Source organism: Tursiops truncatus, chromosome X (assembly GCF_011762595.2).
Source record: "Tursiops truncatus isolate mTurTru1 chromosome X, mTurTru1.mat.Y, whole genome shotgun sequence".
NCBI classification, from domain to species: domain Eukaryota; kingdom Metazoa; phylum Chordata; class Mammalia; order Artiodactyla; family Delphinidae; genus Tursiops; species Tursiops truncatus.
This window is the reverse complement of record NC_047055.1, coordinates 108,199,393-108,220,415: the sequence shown is the minus strand read 5'-3', so window position 1 is coordinate 108,220,415 and position 21,023 is coordinate 108,199,393. Positions and strand designations below refer to the sequence as shown.

Below are 21,023 nucleotides of genomic sequence, written 5' to 3'. Positions count from 1 at the left end.
TGGGGCTTTCTCTGAAAAAGATTCTTTTTCAATCTGGCTGCAGCAAAGTGCTATGGGAACTTTGCCTGCTGACTGTTAAAATGAGTATCATAACTTAGTTCAGAAAAACTGCTATCTAAATTCTCCTAAGCCACGTAAAGATGTCCTATGTCCCATCCTGGCAGGAAAACTCTTAATTGCTTGCTTACATATTCCATCTTCCGGACGGTAAAACTTGCTCTGATCAGCTGAAGGATCCTTTCAAGCTTTCCGTCTGTCCATCCATCCATCCATCCCGCACTTTCTCTGATCCGGTGCCGTATGGTTGCAGGGGAAGCTCTGTCAGTGAATTTGCTGCTGGTTTCCTAGCATGGCTGTATGTAGTGTGCTGACTTTTTTTTTTTTTTTTGGCCGCGTGGCTTGCAGGATCTTAGTTCCCCGACCAGGGATCAAACCGGTACCCCCTGAAGTGGAAGCGTGGAGTCTTAACCACTGAACCGCCAGGGAAGTCCTAGTGTGCTGACTTGGTGAGCTGGAATCACATTTCCAAGGATCCCATTCCCCTAGCTTTGGGTTAGAGTTGGCCAAGAGAGGAATTTGCACAAGATTTGGAAGGCAAAATCTTCCAAAAAGAGTGAAGAGAGTGGTTGGATGTGGTAACAAACAGAGAGGGATATGACAGTGGGTCCCAGCCTCTCCTCCCTCTCTTCACTCTGCGTCCAGATCTTCTTCCCAACTGCTACACTATTGATCAACAGCAGCCCCAGGCCCACCATCAGATGTGTGTGCAGTCCCATAGAGCTTCCCAAAGCTTCTCGTGGGCTTCCTCCTCCACTTTGGCAGCTAGATGTGCTGGGCTTCTGACTGCCAGGTGGGTGGCCTCTCTCATCCTCCAAACTCCCAGACCTCCACACCCCAGCCCCTCCCACAATGGGCCAGGTCTATTTCCTATAATAAATCCCTTCCTCCATGGCTCACAGTGCTCCGCTTCCCTGACAGAACTAGGACAAATACACTCATTTTTCCAGATGGTACGAGGACTGTTAGGAGAGAATCCTCAGCATGGGGGAAGTTTAGAGGGCAATATGGAGGCAACCCCATAGAACCTGTGTGTAGAAGCTACTGCAGAACCCAAGGAAATAGATGCTATATTTGGATTGGACCTCTCCCTCCAGTTCCCCATAGCCCTCACCCTGCACCACTTTCAGATCCAAGCATTTTTGCAGATACCTCTTCCTTCTTCCTTCCTAGGTTTTCCCTCATCTTAATTCTTATCCTCCATGGATCATTCCCTCAAAGAGGCTGGGATTGGACATCAGAGGTAAGCCACATTCCCAGGGTGGGTTCCAGGTAGTAAACTAAAAGAGGAAAAAAAGAAGGAAGTCCTGGGCACGTTATTTCTTCCAGAGTGATTCACTGGATCCATTGAAATGATGGCCCAACTCGACATAGTACAGATTGATTCAAAGAGGAGGTTTCTCTAAATCTAAACTGAAGCTTGGTTCAGCTGCCAGGAAAACATCATCCCATCATCCACTTCTTTTTTTTTTTTTTTTTTTTTGTGGTACGCGGGCCTCTCACTGTTGTGGCCTCTCCCGTTGTGGAGCACAGGCTCCGGACGTGCAGGCTCAGCGGCCATGGCTCGCAGGCCCAGCCGCTCCTCGGCATGTGGGATCTTCTCAGACCGGGGCACGAAATCTTGTCCCCTGCATCGGCAGGTGGACTCCCAACCACTGCGCCACCAGGGAAGCCCCATCCACTTCTATTTATACTGGTTTGCTCTTCTCAGTAATGGAAAAATCACTCTTGTGTCATCAAGGCCCAATGGTTCACAAGAGAGACTTGTTTTGAAATTGCCTCTTGTTGTCATCTATTAGAATAACAGTGCATTTGATTATATTTCCAAGCTTCTTGTCTCACATCCAAAATAAGAATCACTGCCAATCTATTCCCTCAGTTAATTCCTGCTTAGGGAAGGTGATTGTTTGTCATAAGCATGAGAAAGTTGAGAGGGTAGGTCTTGATTAATTCTGACTGTAAAGCAAATAGAAGGGAAAGAGGGCTACCGATACAACTGTATTCTGTATTCTTATCACAGACCTCGTTGGGTCAGTAAATTAAGCCGATTACCCTTAATTGGATTATGAATGTGTCTATTATCTGAACACTTATTGGTGGCTTTCTGGGGTCTCTTCTACTTTTGAGAGCCTCTTGAACTGAAATGGTCTTGGGAGGGTCCTATTAACAGTTCCCTGTCTACCACAGGGGGCGCTCCAGAGCTCTGAGCGTTGTGTCAGTGGGTGAAGCCTAGTGGCCCAGGTCCATAGAATTGGAAATGGGTGGGCAACATGTCTCAGCTACCCTATATGGCACCTTGTGTAAATTAGAAAAAGGAGCTCCTCTGGACAGAAGCAGCCCCATTTGGTGAGCAGAGGGATGGCTGGCTCTCAGCCCCTATTCTCCCACTCTGTGAGGAGCATTTGCAGCCCCTGACCTTCAAAGAAAAGGATATTGTTGGGGAAGCAAACTGTGTCAGCCCTATCACAGTACACACCTGAATCTGGGGGACAAGTATCCTCATGGCCCACGAGGTGTTCTACGCTGGGAGACATGGATGATCAACTAGGCCTCAGCTTCAGAGCTGGTGAAATCACCCTCCTGTTGCACGAATTCCCCAGCAGTATTCTGTTGGCTTTCTAGTACCTCACCAGTGGGCAGGGTGTGCCTGGATCATGGCCTTGTGTGCCATGTTTAAGAGGGCCCTACTTTGGCTCTCCTCCTCTGAGGAGCGCATGTGGTCATGGGGACAGGGTACACGCCTTGGGACCCCCAAGCCCCTTCTAGAACACTCTGGAGTTCTCTGACAAAATGTTCTCAGCGTGTTTCCAGGGCATGTGCAGCCTCTTCCTCAAGGCCACCCTCCTGGAGGTAACCTCACTGCAGAGTGGTATATCCCTGGGCACGAGGGGTGGTCAACCTTTCAGCAGGAAAATGTGAACAGAATCTGGGTATCTGGGCTGGCCGCACCCCGTGGTGTGGTACAAAGGAGGGGTTCTGTCTCTGGCTTCCCCCACCCCACATAACAAACAGTCTGCTAGCCTAATTTCAAACTTTTAAATAGTTAGACATATGATATATAGGCTTCCATTCATATTCTTGTCCTGACTCCACAAATAGTAAAGCAGGCCCACCTAGAGGTATTCGAAATCACTGTAGAAATCAATGAATTTTTTTGCATTTTCTGGTTATTTTAATTACAGTTAATTACAAGTAGTTTGTTATCAAAAGTCTGATCATCTCTGAATGTACGAACAGTATGATTTTCTGAATCTAGTGGCTGAGGGCTAGATTCTGGACTGAGGTGAAATAATTTGCTCTGTCTAGCATAGTTCTAAGTACAGAATAGCTGCTTTGAAAATAATTGTTGGGCTTCCCTGGTGGCGGAGTGGGTAAGAATCTGGCTGCCAATGCAGGGAACACGGGTTCGAACTCTGGTCCGGGAAGATGCCACATGCTGCAGGGCAACTAAGCCTGTGCGCCACAACTACTGAGGCTGCGCTCTAGAGCCTGCGAGCCACAACTACGGAGCCCACGTGCCACAACTACTGAAGCCCATGTGCCTAGAGCCCATGCTCCGCAACAAGAGAAGGCACTGCAATGAGAAACCCGCGCACCACAATGAAGAGTAGCCCCCGCTCGCCACAACTAGAGAAAGCCCGCGTGCAGCAACGAAGGCCCAACACAGCCAAAAATAAAATAAATAAATAAATAAATAAATAAATATATTAAAGATAAAGACACAGTTAAGAAAATGAAACGTCACACACAAAAAAAGAAAAGTCACATACTGGGAGAAAATATTTGCAAAACACATATTTATAAAGTGATCTCGGGTGGCCACGGCCTACAGTGGCTTGAAGCAGGATTTCAGTTCCCTGGCCAGAGAATGATGTCAGGCTGTGGCAGTGAGAGCACTGAATCCTAGCCTCTAGAGCACAAGGGACCAGTGGCTAGTGACAACGCCCTGGCCCGTCAGCTGTGTAGAACTGAATTTCCACACAGAAAGGGAAAGTAGTGAAACAAGTAAAGTGCTTATTAGGAGGAAAAAGAGTACATGTGGATAGACACATGGGCAGGCTTAGACAGAGAGCCACACCCTCGTGGTTGTTTGAATCACTTTTATGGGGCATTTCTTCTGGGTTTCCTTTGGCCAATCATCTTGCTTTGGCTGGTTCTGAGTCCATATTTGGTTTATCTCAGCGTCCTCCCATGTGTGCGCACGCATCTCTTAGCCAAGATGAATTCTAGCAAAGAGGTGTATGGGTAGGTTGACATCACCTACTATGGGGTGGCGCCCCCTCCCTTTTTGACGTTCAAGGAGCCTTTCTGGGCATGTGTAGTTGGGAAGGTCTCCTTGACTTTGAGAATGAGGAATATGTGGTCTTTTATCTCTTATCTGGGCAGGGCTCAGCTTCTCCTCCCTCTTGCTATTTTGGAGTATTTGTCCACAGGGGATGAACTCCAGCTGCTCAGCCTGAGGCCCATCTATCTCCTGCCTCAAAAGGACTTTTATTTAGGATGTATAAAAATTTTTGTAACTTAATAATTGGACAAATAACCCAAAATTTTAAAAATGGGCAAAAGATTTGAACAAATAATTCACCAAAGAACGTATACAACAGATAACCAAGTGACTTCTCATTTCTGCTCTTACATGTAAAGGGCGTGGACACTGTTGCTACCATCCTTACATCAAGAAAAATATGGGGGCTTCCCTGGTGGCGCAGTGGTTGAGAGTCCGCCTGCCGATGCAAGGGACACGGGTTTGTGCCCCGGTCTGGGAGGATCCCACATGCCGTGGAGCGGCTGGGCCCGTGAGCCATGGCCGCTGAGCCTGTGCATCCGGAGCCTGTGCTCCGCAACGGGAGAGGCCACAACAGTGAGAGGCCCGCGCACCGCAAAAAAAAAAAAAAAAAAGAAAAAGAAAAATATGGATAAACTGAAAATAATGACTTTTCTTAGACAAGAAAATTCTCAAAAAGAATTGAGAAAACAGGGAAAATTTCCATCACCAAATCTGGAGAGATAGGCACATACAGGGAATCACAGCTGAGACCTGCTTACCTGGAACCATAATCTGGTGGGAACACTTACATGGCAATGTTGATGAATTGCTGGAGGCTGAGTATGGGCTAGCATGAAATTAAGAAATTCCTGAGGGGTACGCTGCAATCAGAGGGAGGACCACACACATTTGTGGGCTTTTTTCTCCAGGAACCTCACCAGATTCTCAACTTGAGGATCTGAGAAAAATCCCTTGGGGGCTTTGGCAGGGGAAGAGGAAGAGTAACCAACAGGAAACCCTTCCAGAATCTTCTCAATCACAAAGGCCTACTCTGCAGAGGAAAGACTGTCAAAGGGCAATACTGCAACATTATCCTGGCTTGGGGAAGGGAATTTCAGCTCTCTCCAGCTTTTCTGTTTCACCTGAGGAAAAACAAAAATAATCATAGTCAACGAGGGACAAGACTTACAGGAAATAGATTGCAACTGTTGCAGTCAGAGAAAGGAGTATGGGAACAATATCAAAATACTAGTAGGGGAAGAAAGAGAAAATAGAGCAGAAGAAATATCTGAAGTAATAGTGGCCAAGAACTTTCCAAATAATGTATCATTAATATGACAAACACAACCAGACCCAGAAAGCTCAGAAAACACCAAGCAGGATAAATATCAAAGCAAACAAACAAATTTAAAAAACCCCACACCGAGGAACATCATATTCAAATTGCAACAAACAACCCCCGCCCCCCAAAAAACCCAACCCAAAACCAAACAAGCAAAAAAAAAAAAAGGGCTTCCCTGGTGGCGCAGTGGTTGAGAATCCACCTGTCGATGCAGGGGACACAGGTTCGAGCCCTGATCTGGGAAGATCCCATATGCCGCAGAGCAACTAAGCCTGTGCACCACAACTACTTAGCCTGTGCTCTAGAGCCCGTGGGCCACAACTACTAAAGCCTGCGTGCCACAACTACTGAAGCCCATGCACCTAGAGCCCATGCTCCGCAACAAGAGAAGGACCACAATGAGACCCCCGTGCACCGCAACGAAGAGTAGCCCCTGCTCGCCACAACTAAAGAAAGTCTGAGCCAAGCAATGAAGATCCAACGAAGCCAAAAATAAATAAATTTATTAAAAAAGAAGAAAAACCAGAAACTAACCAACCAAACAAACAAAAAAACAAAACACAAGGGACAAGGTGAAAATCTTGAAGGAAGCCAGAGGTGAGGGGTGGAGGGTAGGAAACTTTACTTATAGAAGAATAAGGATGAGAATTACAGTGGCTTCTCATCAGAAACCAGATAATAAGTGTTCTGAGACCCAATTTCCAATGTGCGGGTGGGGCATTTTCCTACACTAACAAACAATTCCTGGACACCAGCAAGGTGTCACAAGGGACAGGAGGGAGGATTTGGGAATACTCACTTATAAGGTACCTAAACTACACATGGAGCAGTATGATGTTATTTGGAGGTGGACTTCGATTATTTTAAAATGTATATTGTAAACCTTAGGGCAACCACTAAAAAAGTTCTTAAAGAAAGAAGTATAAATGATATACCAGGAGATGAGATAAAATGGAATCATATAAAATACTCCATTAAACCCAGAGAAGGGGGAAAAGAGAGAAACAAAGAACAAAGAGGAAAAAAAAACAAGTGCATCCAAGAGAAACAGTTGCAAATAGCCAAGAAGCACTCCTCATTAGTCATCAGGGAAGCGCAAATTAAAAGTCACAGTGAGGGCTTCCCTGGTGGCGCAGTGGTTGAGAATCTGCCTGCTGATGCAGGGGACACGGGTTCGAGCCCTGGTCTGGGAGGATCCCATATGCCGCGGAGCAACTAGGCCCGTGAGCCACAACTACTGAGCCTGCGTGTCTGGAGCCTGTGCTCCGCAACAAGAGAGGCCGCTGTAGTGAGAGGCCCGCGCACCGCGATGAAGAGTGGCCCCCGCCTGCCACAACTAGAGAAAGCCTTCGCACAGAAACGAAGACCCAACACAGCAAAAATAAATTAATTAATTAATAAAGTCCTACCCCCAACATCTAAAAAAAAAACTATTAAAAAAAAAACAACTGTAAAAGTCACAGTGAGATACTAATACATAATCACTAGAACAAAAATTAAAATGAAAACTGATAGTTATTGCTGAGGATGTAGAACAACTAAATCTCTCATACACTGCTGGTGGGAATGTAAAATAGCACAGCCACTTTGGAAAAACTGTTTCACAGTTTATTTTAAAGTTAAACATATACTTACCACATGACTCAGCAGTTCCACTCCTAAGTCTTTACCAAAAGAAATGAAAGTCTATACAAAGACCTCCAACAAAATTATAGAAATGGAGAACAGACTAGTGGTTACCAGTGGTTAAGGATGGGGTGGGGCTCAGGTCGTGCAGGAGGGGAGCAGATATGGCTGCATAAGGGCAACATAAAGGATCCTTAGAGCGGGAAATGTCCTGTATCTTGACTGTATCAATGCCAATATCCTGGTTGTGATATAGTTTTGCAAGATGTTACCAGTGGGAGACACTGGGTGAGGGATATATGGAATTTTTCTGTATTATTTCTCATAACTGCCTGTGAATTTATGACTATCTCAAAATTAAAAATTTAATTAAAAAATGTAAGGTGGACTACAACATGTAAAAAGCAACTAAATACTGACAGGAATTTTAAGCAACACTGTATTAAAGCGGTATAGATATAACATAGTAAGTCATCAAGTGTAGCTCACCATTGATTATGCCAATAGAGGGAAAAGAAAATAAATCCATCAAGACAATCTTTGTTTTTGATCTAAGGAGAACATATACAGCTCTGGAAAGCATCAGATTTACATGCACATACATAACTTTTCAGCAGACTTACTTTGCTTACGTCTGATCTAGGGGACATGTCCCTCCCCCACTTTTGAACACATTTTGTGTTTCCAGGATCATTTTTTTTAATCTCTCCCCTACCCTTGCCCTTTGGTAACCATAAGTTTGTTTTCTATGTCTGTGAGTCTGTTTCTGTTTTGTAAATGAGTTCATTTGTACAATTTTTAGATTCCACATATAAGTGGTATCATAATATTTGTCTTTCTCTGTCTGACTTACTTCACTTAATATGATAATCTCTAGGTTTATCCAGGATGATCTTTTCGAGCGGTTGATTATAAAACAAATTACTGACTGTGCCTGAACTATTAATGACTGGGCACTTTTGTCTCACTGGCAGAAATTATTCAATAAGAGTTAAGGACAAAGGGCAATGAAATGAAAGTTGTCTTTACTGTGGAAGGAACACAGAGGGTGAAACCAAGCAGGACCCTGTGGGGTTCCTGGGCACAAAAGTCTTTCTGTGTCCCCCATTTCTTGATTACAGGAAACAGGCTTTATTCAGCCTCCATGACCTTCCCTGAGTTCCAATGGGCAGGTTCAAACAGTTGCTAATCAGGGAAGGGAGGTGATGCAGAGACAAGGGATGAGCAGTCAAGAAACAATAGTGCAGCCTTGGGGCAGGGTCCTGGTTCCCCCTCAAGGGATACACATAACAATATCTTTGAGCTGTTTTGCAGATACTGAAGCCCCCACCAGGTGGGAGAAGTTAACGGTATGCTGCCCACAAGCATGTAGACCCCAGACCTGTTGGAACCAGAAGGTTGATGATGCTGACTCTCACTTACGTCACCACCAACCAATCAGAAGAATGTCCACAGGCTGATCACACTCTCTGGGACACACAGTTTTGAGGGCATTAGCCTACTGTGGCCCCCTTTCCAGGGCAAAGCAATAAAGCTATTCTTTTTTACTTTATGCAAAACTCTGTCTCCGAGAGTTAATTCGGTGTCGGTGTACAGAGGCGGGATTCTGCATCAAGGGTAATAAAATAAAGCAACAAGTGATGACCGCTTGAACTAAAATAGGTCTCTATTTCCTAAACACAAACCATGGAGACACTCAGGCTATGGTTTCTATTGGTGACCGATGGTTAACGATGGGGGTGGTTTCACACTGTTTCTAATAAAGCTAGTGCTGCCCTTGCATAAGAGTTTTAGGTAACCTAGATATCATTCAATTTATAGGAAGTTACAGCACTAAACGCTGTAAGATTTAAAGAGTGAAAGTCTTTAGAACAGGTGGGAAATGAGCTTTCCTTTCTTTTCTCACGGACAGAGGTGTGTCCAGGCATGCGTGACCACATAATTGTTCAACTGGATATTTATGTCCAGGTTAGCCATCCTGCTGATGACTCTAAAAGGTTTAGCAACACCTAGTCTAGACCACTTGTTTTCAACTTTGGCTGCACATTGGAATCCCATCCTCAGAAATTCTGCTTTAATAGGTCCAGAGGGCGTTAGAACTTTGAAAAACTGCTCAGATGATTCTAATTTGCAACTAAAGTTGAGAACCACTGCTCTAAGCTTTCTAGAACACTGGCCATATGTAAATTAAGAAACCCTCATGCTGCCATCCTCTCCTAAAATTCACTCTTTTTTTTGGAACTTTATTTTTTTATACAGCATGTTCTTATTAGTTATCCATTTTATACATATTAGTGTATACATGTCAATCCCAATCTCCCAATTCATCCCACCAGTACTACCACCCCCCCACCACTTTCCCCCCTTGGTGTCCATACGTTTGTTCTCTACATCTGTGTCTCTATTTCTGCCCTGCAAACTGGTTCATCTGTACCATTTTTCTAGGTTCCACATATATGCGTTAATATACGATATTTGTTTTTCTCTTTCTGACTTACTTCACTCTGTATGACAGTCTCTAGATCCCACCAGGTCTCTATAAATGACCCAATTTTGTTCCTTTTTATGGCTGAGTAATATTCCATTGTATATATGTACCACATCTTCTTTATCCATTCATCTGTCAATGGGCATTTAGGTTTCTTCCATGACCTGGCTATTGTAAATAGTGCTGCAGTGAACATTGGGGTGCATGTGTCTTTTTGAATTATGGTTTTCTCTGGGTATATGCCCAGTAGTGGGATGGCTGGGTCATATGGTAATTCTATTTTAAGTTTTTTAAGGAACCTCCATACTGTTCTCCATAGTGGCTGTATCAATTTACATTCCCACCAACAGTGCAAGAGGGTTCCCTTTTCTCCACACCCTCTCTAGCATTTGTTGCTTGTAGATTTTCTGATGATGCCCATTCTAACTGGTGTGGGGTGATACCTCATTGTAGTTTTGATTTGCACTTCTCTAATAATTAGTGATGTTGAGCAGCTTTCATATGCTTCTTGACCATTTGTATGTCTTCTTTGGAGAAATGTCTATTTAGGTCTTCTGCCCATTTTTTGGTTGGGTTGTTTGTTTTTTTAATATTGAGCTGCATGAGCTGTTTATATATTTTGGAGATTAATCCTTTGTCCATTGATTCATTTGCAAATATTTTTGCAAATGAATAAAGGAATAAAAGGAATACAAATTGGAAAAGAAGAAGTAAAACTGTCACTGTTTGCAGATGACATGATACTATACACAGAGAATCCTAAAGATGCCACCAGAAAACTACTAGAGGTAATCAATGAATTGGGTAAAGTTGCAGGATACAAAATTAATGCACAGAAATCTCTTGCATTCCTATACACTAATGATGAAAAGTCTGAAAGAGAAATTAAGGAAACACCCCCATTTACCATTGCAACAAAAAGAATAAAATACCTAGGAATAAACCTACTTGGGGAGACAAAAGACCTGTATGCAGAAAACTATAAGACACTGATGAAAGAAATTAAAGAGGATACAAACAGATGGAGAGATATACCATGTTCTTGGATTGGAAGAATCAATATTGTGAAAGTGACTATACTACCCAAAGCAATCTACAGATTCAATGCAATCCCTCTCAAATTACCAATGGCATTTTTTACAGAACTAGAACAAAAAGTCTTAAAATTTGTATGGAGACACAAAAGACCCTGAATAGCCAAAGCAGTCCTGAGGGAAAAAAATGGAGCTGGAGAAATCAGACTCCCTGACTTCAGACTACACTACAAAGCTACAGTAATCAAGATAGTATGGTACTGGCACAGAAACAGAAATATAGATCAATGGAACAGGATAGAAAGCCCAGAGATAAACCCATGCACCTATGGTCAACTAATCTATGACAAAGGAGGCAAGGATATATAATGGAGAAAAGACAGCCTCTTCAATAAGTGGTGCTGGGAAAACTGGATAGCTAAATGTAAAAGAATGAAACTAGAACACTCCCTAACACCATACACAAAAATTAACTCAAAATGGGTTAGAGACCTAAATGTAAGACTGGACACTATAAAACTCTTAGAGGAATACATAGGAAGAACACTGACATAAATCACAGCAAGATCATTTTTGATCCACCTCCTAGAGTAATGGAAATTAAAAGAAAAATAAACAAATGGGACCCAAAGAAACGTATAAGCTTTTTCAAAGCAAAGGAAACTACAAACAGGATGAAAAGACAACCCTCAGAATGGGAGAAAATATTTACAAATGAATCACCGGACAAAGGATTAATCTAAAATTCACTATTGACTCACTATACCATCAATGTTCTAACTCATAATGCTTTCTTAATTGCTCCAATAACTTTAATAATTCCCAGAATAATTCTGGTTTCATCCCCAAGTATTAGTTCATGCAGCTGGTTTAGAAGATTCTGAAGCATTAGTACAGCTATTTGTCTTTGGGGTCAGGTTTTATTCACGATGACATTGCAAGTTTATGCTATGAGCCAGGGCTCAATTATCACAAAAGATTTGTCCATTGGTCAATAATTCATGTTGAATCACTTGAGGGCATGGATCTAACTTTGTTCTGGATGGGGTAGTGGGGGAGGGGTAGGGGGTGGGGGGGGACCAAGAGCCCTGTGCACTAGTGGGTTTGAGAAAAGTGTTCAGATGTATTGGCCTCAATTGTTAAAGTTAATTCTACACAAATTGTAGAAAGAATTAACCAGATGGTTAATTCTTATTTTAAGTTTTTGCTTTAAATAGTGCTCTCTAGTTAAGATATACATGTAGACGTCTCTGGTTTTACTATTAAACAATAAATGAAAAAAAAAACAATATATGAGGTGCATACATTGCACGCATTGTACCAAACACAAGAATCTAATGCCCTTTTTATCTTTCATAACATTGACATTTTGCAGGAGTCCAGGCCAGTTGTTTTATAGATTGTTCTACGTTTTGAATACATCTGATTGTTTCTTCATGGTTAGATTCAGGTTAAACATTATTTGCAAGAAGACTATATAGGTGATATTGTTCCTTTTTTCCAACAGCACCACATCGGGAGGCCCCGTATTGGTGATGGTATTTTTGATCTTTTGGTTAACTTGGTGCATATATTGCAATACCATATATCACACAGCGACTGTATTCGTACTCAGAGAAGCAAAGTATCAGGCAAGACTCCGAGTGCGCAGCAGTAGGCAGTCGTTTTCCCAGGCTTCTGGGAAACCCGTTCAACCACGCCCACCCTACTGCCTCCCGCGCCCCTTTTCTCGGAAAATCAACCCTCAGAACCAGAAAGCTCCTACTCCAAGGGGCCCAAATCTTTTCCCATCAGCATGGGTGCGCCTGCGCAGCGAGTCTCCAGGAGGCTCTTTTCCAGCGCCCGACCGCTTTCTTTTTCTGCTCTCCACTGCCTCCCCCGCCGCTCGCTCTTTTCCCTAAGGGGTCATCACGGGGCGCCAAACGCGCGCCCGCGGGAAGGCCGGGGGCGGGGCGCTGCGCGGCGCGGCGCGGCGCGGCACGTCAGTGGCCTTCCGGGCGGAAGTCGGCAGCCTCCGGAGCTGCTGATTGGCTTTCTGGGTGGCGCCTGTGTCGGCCTCCGCGCCAGTTTCGGGCTGGTTGGCGCGGAATCGGAAGACTCCGGGACCATGGCGCTGGCGTACGGCGATGACTGCGAGCTGGGGGCGAGCGGTGAGAGATGACCCCGCGCGCGGGGTCCCCAGTTGGGAGTGCGGAGACTGTGGCATGATTGTGGGTGGTGGGGGCTCTGTTTTATTTTTTTCTTAGGTAGGCGCAAGCCCGGGTTGACCCGCCGGTCTCTTTGGGCGCGGACCTCGGACGTCCAGGACTGGAACCTGTGAGGCCTCGGACAGGTCTTCTTTGCAGGGCTGTGGGGTCCTGGCAAGCCCGAGCAACCCCCTGCGGGGCTTTTTGTTTGGGAGGCTGCCTCACCTCTCTCACTGCGGGTCTCCGCACTTGGCTGCCTTTCTTTTTATTTCTTTTGGTGAATCTCATCCCACGTGCTGGGCACACCTTCATGAGACTGGCCCCGGTGGGGCACAGTATTGGCCGAAAGTATTTCATTGCTCCCGCCCCAGGTGTCCGCTTGAGGGCTGGGACGGAACGGATGTGCGCCCTTCTCTTGGTAGAAACTGCTGGGGAGGTTGTTACACGTTGTACCTCAGCAGGAAAGAAAGCTCTAAGTGCTGTCACGTGAAGATACAAACGCGTTTTGTCTTTGTAGGTAATAGGTTTCTACTTTATGCATTAACAATTTTTTTTCAAATTCTATGGAAAGTTCTTCAGGTGCCGCACAGAAATAGTGTTCACAATCTAGTCATCTCAGGTGAAGCTTCTAAAAAAAAAGTATCAGTTCAGCAGCATTTGGGATGCCTTGTATATTACTCCGTTTTTAGTGGTAATATTCTATCTCCAAAAATAGAATACAAAAATGCAAATGGATTTGTCTGATTTCTGAGTTTTGAGCAGTGTGCAACTAAAGTGTGACTTCAGTGAACTTCCAACTTAAAATTAGTTGCTTCACTCTCTCAGCTCAAGCATCACATCTCCTGTCACTCAAATACATCACCATTAATGAGAACTTGCTTCCTAATCAGCTTCCTTTGCATTCACCTAGTCGTGAATCACAGATTTCAATTTGTTCTTCTAGCCTTTCGCTTTTTAAGACATTTTGTTTTGGAGAGCCCACTAGCCTGAATTACAAATGGAATGTGGGATGTATGTGAACAGTCTTTGCAGCCCTCCATCAGTGATATGTCGCTAAGCCCTTTCTTCACACTAAAAATTACGTTCTCCGTGAACATCAAGAAATCACTCTTTGGAGGACATCGTGCAATCTTGAGATCCCTCTTAAGTCATGGTGTTGATGAGTGGCTGGGGACTTGTGACTGGAATTTTTCCTTTCCAGCCGACTTGGAAAGATTGTTACCTGAAAGACTGTTGCAGCCTTGTGTGTGTCTGCCTTGGGGGGTGGTGGGGGTACTCTAGATGGTAATTTTGAACCAAATATTTAAACTTTGGTAACTGGATTTTTTTCATGCTTCTTCTTTTTTTTTTTTTTTTTGCTAACTTACCTACTTGAAGCATTGGAGACATATTCCATAAAGGAAAATTTAGGCCTTTTTTCTCCTTAAGTATTGGAAGATGGGGTGGCTGTGAAAAGTTGAAAGGTCTATAACTAGCTGTTACTGTATATGGAAATGGATAGGGGAGAGTTTAATGATTAAAAAAAGCAGGTATAGTGGTTCATTCAGCAAATATTCATTATGTACCTACGAGGTATAGGCATTCTGTCAGGCTCTGGTGTTACAGTGGTAGGTAAGCTGGGCATGGTTTTTGTCTTCATGGAGTTGAGATGTAAACATGTAATTATATGCAGTGCTATATTGGGGCTTCCCTGAGAAAACGGCTTTGCTTTATTCTTGTTTTCTAGAAGCTAGACCATGTTAGTGCTAATTGTGAGGTGTTGGCATATGTGTGTGCATCTGTACACACACACACATACACATTAAGTGAGCTCCTGTATTGCTGAGTACAAAGTAAGCCAAGCATCTTCATTTAATCCTTAACAACTTTATGAAGCAGACATGATTATCCCCATTTCACATATGAGGACCCTGAGGCTCTGCATTAGAGTCCTTAGGTGTAGGCTACAGGAACCAACTCTGGTTGATTTAAACCGAAAAGGAATTTATCTGAAGGATACTGTGGTGTTCACAAACTCCGGAGACCCAGTCAGGGGGCACCTTAGCTAGGAACAGTGGTTAAAATCATGCCACAAAACTGGTCCATTGAGGAGGTTTTTGCCAACCATGGCCAAGTACTTGAAATTAGAGCCTTCAAGTACCTTGGGACATTGCTGGCACTGTTGTTCCAGGTACTCAATCCTCCTGTAGCTGTTGCTATTTCTAGAATCTTCCATTAGCCGTCCCCCTTTCCTTGTTACACTAGCTTGTGATTTAAAGTCTGAGCAGGTGTTCATAATTGGAGGGCCTATTTTATATGCCCATGCCCTAGCTGCAAGGGCATAAGGGAGGGGAGACTTCACAGATTCTGATGCTGGGCAGCTTAAAAAACAAGACACCTGGCCACTGTAGCTCAGAGAGGTTAACTGGTTGTCTCATGTCGTCACCCAGTAAGTGGCAGAGCCTGGTTGTGCCGCTTCTTCCTAATCTCCCACTCACTCTATGCTCTCATGTCCAGCTTACCTTCCACATTGACTTCCTCTTGGTTTCTGAATACACCTTGCATTTTCATCCCTTTGTAATTTGGCTCATGCCTTTTCCTTTGCTTGTGCCCCTTGTTACCCTGTACTCTGATAGTGAAGTTCTACTCTTTCTGTGTTGGGAACCTCCCCTGTGAAGCCTTCTCTGATTTCCCAGGCGAAATTAATGGCTCTGTTTTCTACATTTCCTCAATACTGGCTTCCTACCTCTAATACGGCACCATCTTTATATGATGGTGGGAGCCTCAGGTCTTTTTGCTTTCCTTGACTGGGAGCCCCTTGAGGACCGGCAACTCTGTCCTATTTGTAATTGTACCCCAAACCCTTAGAGGGGCACATCGTTGCCTGTGGAATACGTCTTATTGAAAACCTATGGTTTTTGTCAGGATAATCTGACAAAGGAGTCAAGGGAGTCTTGAAGGGAATACACTGAGGCCACCTTTTCACTCTCAGTGGTCATGTTCCATAATCTCCAAAACCTTTTCATGTAGGCCTGCTCACGATTTTTTGAAATCATTTGAGTGACACCCAAGATTTTGTGGCTGTCATCATTAAGTACCTGTATTCCTTAATGCCTTTCTGAAAATGGATTTAAAAGTCAAATGTGAAAGTCAAACAATAGGCTGAGATGTTATAGAGAGATTCCATTTCCAGAAAGCTAAGGAAAAAAAATCTCTAATTATGCCTCACCTTTAAGATATAGTTTTCAACAGTTTATTGCCAGCACTTGGTACGTGGTCTGTAAATTGCATCTTCTATTTCAAACACTTAGTCAAACAGCTGAATGTTGTTATGAATGTTCCAGGGGGGTTGGAGCTTTTACGATGCCTGTTATCAATACTTCTCCTTTTCTGTGCTTACTACTTTTTATAAAATAATTAGCACAAATACAATACAGTACTCAATTTCACAGACATAGGTGGCAGTCATGCTGAGCCTCAACTCATCGCTGGCAGGAGGCACTGTCTTGCTTGGCTTGGGTATTCATCAGCTGGCATATGAAAGTCTTCATTCTGTGGATGAAATCTTTTTAGTACGTGTGTGAAGTGGTCAGTTTATGATGACCCAAAGTGTGAGTAATTCAAAAGTTGAATGACTGACCACTGAGGCTCTCTGGTACTTCAGTAATTTTCTACAAAACACATTTTAATCTTTGTAATCTTTCACCTCATCCTCTAATGTCGTAACCAACTGCATGAGGCCTGGAAATCAGTGGTGGAATCAAGAATCTCCTCAGAGCCACCTTTGTTAAATTCTCCCAACCCCCAATTTATCCTTCCTTTGGAATTCCAGACACTTTATCTGTACTTCTGTTAGGGCATGTGTTACTTCTAAAAATTGTTTTAGAGTTAGTTGCTACTTACAAGCATATCTCGCTTTATTGTGCTTCACAGATACTGCTTTTTTTTTTTTTTTTTTTTTTTTACAAATTGAAGATTGTGGCATCCCTGCATCGGGCAAGTCTGTTGGTGCCATTTTCCCAACAGCCTTTGCTTATTACTTCATGTCCCTGTGTTAACATTATTTTGGTAATTCTCACATTTTTCATTATTATATTTGTTATGGTGATCTGTAATCAGGGATCTTGGATGTTACTACAACTCACTGAAGGCTCAGATGATGGTTAGCGTTTTTACCAATAAAGTATTTTTAAAGACATAATGCTTTTGCATACTTAATAGACTACAGTATAGTGTAAACATAACCCTTATATGCCCTGGGAAACCAAAAAAAAAAATTCGTGTGACTAACTTTATTGCGATATTCACTTTATGGGTGTTGGTCTGGAACTGAACCCACAGTATCTCCGAGGTCTGCCAGGTATCTCCCAGGTCAGATTGTAAATTCTGTGAGTCTGTGGGCCCTGTCTTTCTTATCTTTGTGTCTCTCAGAGCGCCTGGTACTTTGCAAAGAGCAGGTGCTCCTCAAAGCCTTTCAAATGTTGATTAACAGAACACAAAATGAATTGTCCCTTTCATAACCACTTAACGGCCTGCCGTTTCCCTGGGAAAGGTTGTGGGTTAACGACTGATCTCCCTTTAGTGTCTCCAGGGGATATCAGTTGAATTTGGAATTTTTCTCTTTTTGGCGGAAAAAAAATAACAGTTGCTTCAGCTGGAAATTTCTGAAGAGCCACAGGAGCTGCAGATTCAGCCCTGAGCTTGTGAATTATTTCCATTATAAAAAGAATCCATTTGTATAACATTAAACTTGTATATTACTATTGGCTAAAAACTTGCTTTGTTTTTGAGGGAAGATGGCTGACAATTTTGTACATCTCATGTAAATTTGGCTTCTTTTCAGCTGTGTCAGATTCAGGGAGTTTTGTAACTTCTCGATCCCGGAGAGAGAAGAAATCAAAGAAAGGGCGACAGGAAGCTCTGGAAAGACTGAAAAGGGCTAAAGCTGGTGAGAAGTATAAATATGAAGTAAGTAACCATTTTTCTGGGCTTTTTCTCCTGTGCTTCATCTAATTCATAGCCTGTAGATAATTTTAGGTCACCTTTGTCACTGATTAGAAATATGCATATATTTAAAGCTTCTTATAATAGTAATTTCTTAATATCAAACATATGGGTATGAGGTAGATTTACACGTTATGGGAGACTACTGAACTCTTAAAGTTCCTATGAGGCACCTTACAGATGATTTTAAAATTAGTAAGCACACTGCATCTCTGCTAAGTTCCATGGCTTCGTTGAGGGAACTTACAGATGCTTTTACTTTACTCATAAGGTATTGAGCAGTCTAGCCCAGCACTGCTGCTCCTTGGAGAGAATTGTTCCTAATCTCATATGCAAGGGGAGCGCGGTAGGGACTTGGACCTTCCCTCTGCTGTGTCCTGCGTGTAGGATTGAATGTGATGCCCTTTTGGCTCTTTTCCTCTACCCACTGTCGATGCCCTGCAGGTAGAAAAGCAGATTGGTACCATCTGCACAACATTGTCTAGCTTCACATTGAGGGCACTCGCTGAGGATGTTAACTGCCTCAGGGCTGGAAAGTGATTAATATGAGAAAATAATAATATCAACAGCAACAATAGCAACTAATGCAGTTTTTCAGCTAACACTGTTCTAAGTGCTTTTACAAATATGTTCATTTATTCAATCCTTCCAATACCGTATAAAATTAGATACTGTGATTAACAGCATTTCGCATGGGAGGTATCTGAGGTCACAGTGGCAGAGCCTTGATTGGAACCCAGGCAGCCTGGCTTCAGAATGTTCCTGTTTAGCCATGGCCTGTTCTGTGTTGGGCTAGTAAGCAAGTAGAAGAGGATTTTTGTCATTTGGCACCATTCATTCAAGTTAAGGGAGTCAACCAGATCATAAAGGGTTGCTAAAAGGATTACAGTAAAGCAAGAGTAAAGCATTTTTAATGTAGGTACTTCTATAAAGGAGTTCTGTGGGGCATTTCAGATGTTGACACCATGTGACTGATTTCCCATTAATCGCTGATGTTAATGGCATGGCTCTAAGAGTTCAAGCTGAGCAGTAGCAGTGTTTTTAGAGATTGAGTCAAAATGACTTTTTAACGCAAAATGATTTTTTTTTTGCGGTACGCGGGCCTCTCACTGCTGTGGCCTCTCCTGTTGCGGAGCACAGGCTCTGGACGCGCAGGCTCAGCGGCCATGGCTCACGGGCCCAGCCGCTCCGCGGCATGTGGGATCTTCCCGGACCGGGGCACGAACCCGTGTGCCCTGCATCGGCAGGCGGACTCTCAACCACTCCGCCACCAGGGAAGCCCTCAAAATGATATTTAAAAAATTTTTTTAAATTTTATTTTATATTTTAGAACAATATTTGTTTTATTGTTTATTTATTATTATTGTTTTTTATTTTTATTTTTTTAACATCTTTATTGGAGTATAATTGCTTTACAATGGTGTGTTAGTTTCTGCTTCACAACAAAATGAATCAGTTATATATATACATTTGTTCCCATATCTCTTCCGGCTTGCGTCTCCCTCCCTCCCACCCTCCCTATCCCACCCCTCTAGGTGGTCACAAAGCACCGAGCTGATCTCCCTGTGCTATGCGGCTGCTTCCCACTAGCTATCTACCTTACGTTTGGTAGTGTATATATGTCCATGCCTCTCTCTCACTTTGTCACTATTTTTTAAAAATAGTTTTCAGGTGTCTTTTGATAGTATATAAATGAGTTGCTTAAACGAGAGACACAGTATGCATGATAGACTTAAGCCAACAAAGCTAACCTTGCCAGTTCCCTCTCCCCTCAAAAAGAAAGTTGGTCAGTACAGTCATTTTAATTAGACTAGTTTGTGTTTGGGTTGTCGAAAAACTTAATTTGGTAGGGCAGGTAATTTCTGTCATCAAATGATCAAAGGCCAGATCAGTGTTTGCCAGTGATCCCTGTTGAGTAGATTAAACCGGAGGTAAAAACTAAGCTTAATCCTGTAATTACTATAAGCCCAGGTAGGTGTGGCAGAAATCCAGTCAACTCTACCCATCAGGCTCTCAAAGCTCTGTGTCCAGGTGTTTTCTCCTAGAATCTTAGCTCTTCAGATGGAGTTGGTCGTTTCCTCCAGTCCCCACTTGAAAAGGCAGAACTCTCAAGAGAAGGGGGAGTTTTTAACGAGGTATCTTTAAGTTCTTGCTAACCAGCCCGCCAAATTCTCACTGCAGTGGTGTGCATCTATGCTGTCTGTTGCTTTAACTGTGCTGAGGTGGTCTGCTCTGTTCAGGCCAGTAGTTTGTGGTGTTCTGGCCTTCTGGCGGTCGGGCAGCCCGTATGATTTCAGGCCTTGCCATTCTCTCCGCACTTGCCCTCAGTTTTTAAGACCTGAAAATGGTGGGGAATCGGTGGTAATACAAATAGGGATCACTCAAAAACCATTTCTAGTGTACCCGTAGTGTGTGTTTTGCTGATTTTTGGAGGGGGATGGATGGGGGAGATTTTCCTTTTGAATTACATTCGGTTGGTTGAACAGTTATTAAGATTATTGTCCATTTGTGGGGCACCATCAGCTAGTGGAGAGGGAGGTGGCATGTCTTACAGGTTTGTCAAGTACAGGAGAAACCAGTCTCAAAATTACAAGTGACTAATCCCCAAAGCAGCTAATGAAGAATTGGCTATAATTCAGTTTGTTTTTTATGAAGTAGATGAGTAATTGCTGGTGTGACAAGTATATTATGCTAATGGAATCATTTAATATCTTATGTTAACACCCACCTAAAAGGAATGCTAAGTTAATTGATGTCTATTTAAGGAAAATCCTGCAGTGGTGTTGAATGTCAGAACTCATGATTTGGTTGCAGCTACTCCTTCAGGCTGCCATTCCACTTTGAATTTGACAATTTTTTCATCAGAATTGTTTAACACTTTCACTCCACTTGAAGCTCTCTCAAACTTGTACGATGGCAGGTAGAGGACTTCACAAGTGTTTATGAAGAAGTTGATGAGGAACAGTACTCGAAGCTGGTCCAGGCCCGCCAGGATGACGACTGGATCGTGGATGATGGTATGTGGGAAGAAACCGCCTGC

The 21,023-nt window shown here is 43.2% G+C and overlaps 1 protein-coding gene across 6 annotated transcripts in view; it reads left to right on the top strand.

Moving 5' to 3' along the window:
- The first annotated feature begins 12,816 nt into the window (after window positions 1-12,816).
- The window catches only part of POLA1 (DNA polymerase alpha 1, catalytic subunit), a 303,889-nt gene continuing 295,682 nt past the window's right edge, over window positions 12,817-21,023 (top strand). For all 6 annotated transcript variants that reach the window (XM_033850128.2, XM_019927727.3, XM_019927725.3 and 3 more), the window contains exons 1-3: window positions 12,817-12,964; window positions 17,823-17,947; window positions 20,904-21,000. In XM_033850128.2, the coding sequence (XP_033706019.1) occupies window positions 12,922-12,964; window positions 17,823-17,947; window positions 20,904-21,000 (265 nt within the window). In that variant the 5' untranslated portion in view covers window positions 12,817-12,921. The remainder of the gene's footprint in view (window positions 12,965-17,822; window positions 17,948-20,903; window positions 21,001-21,023) is intronic.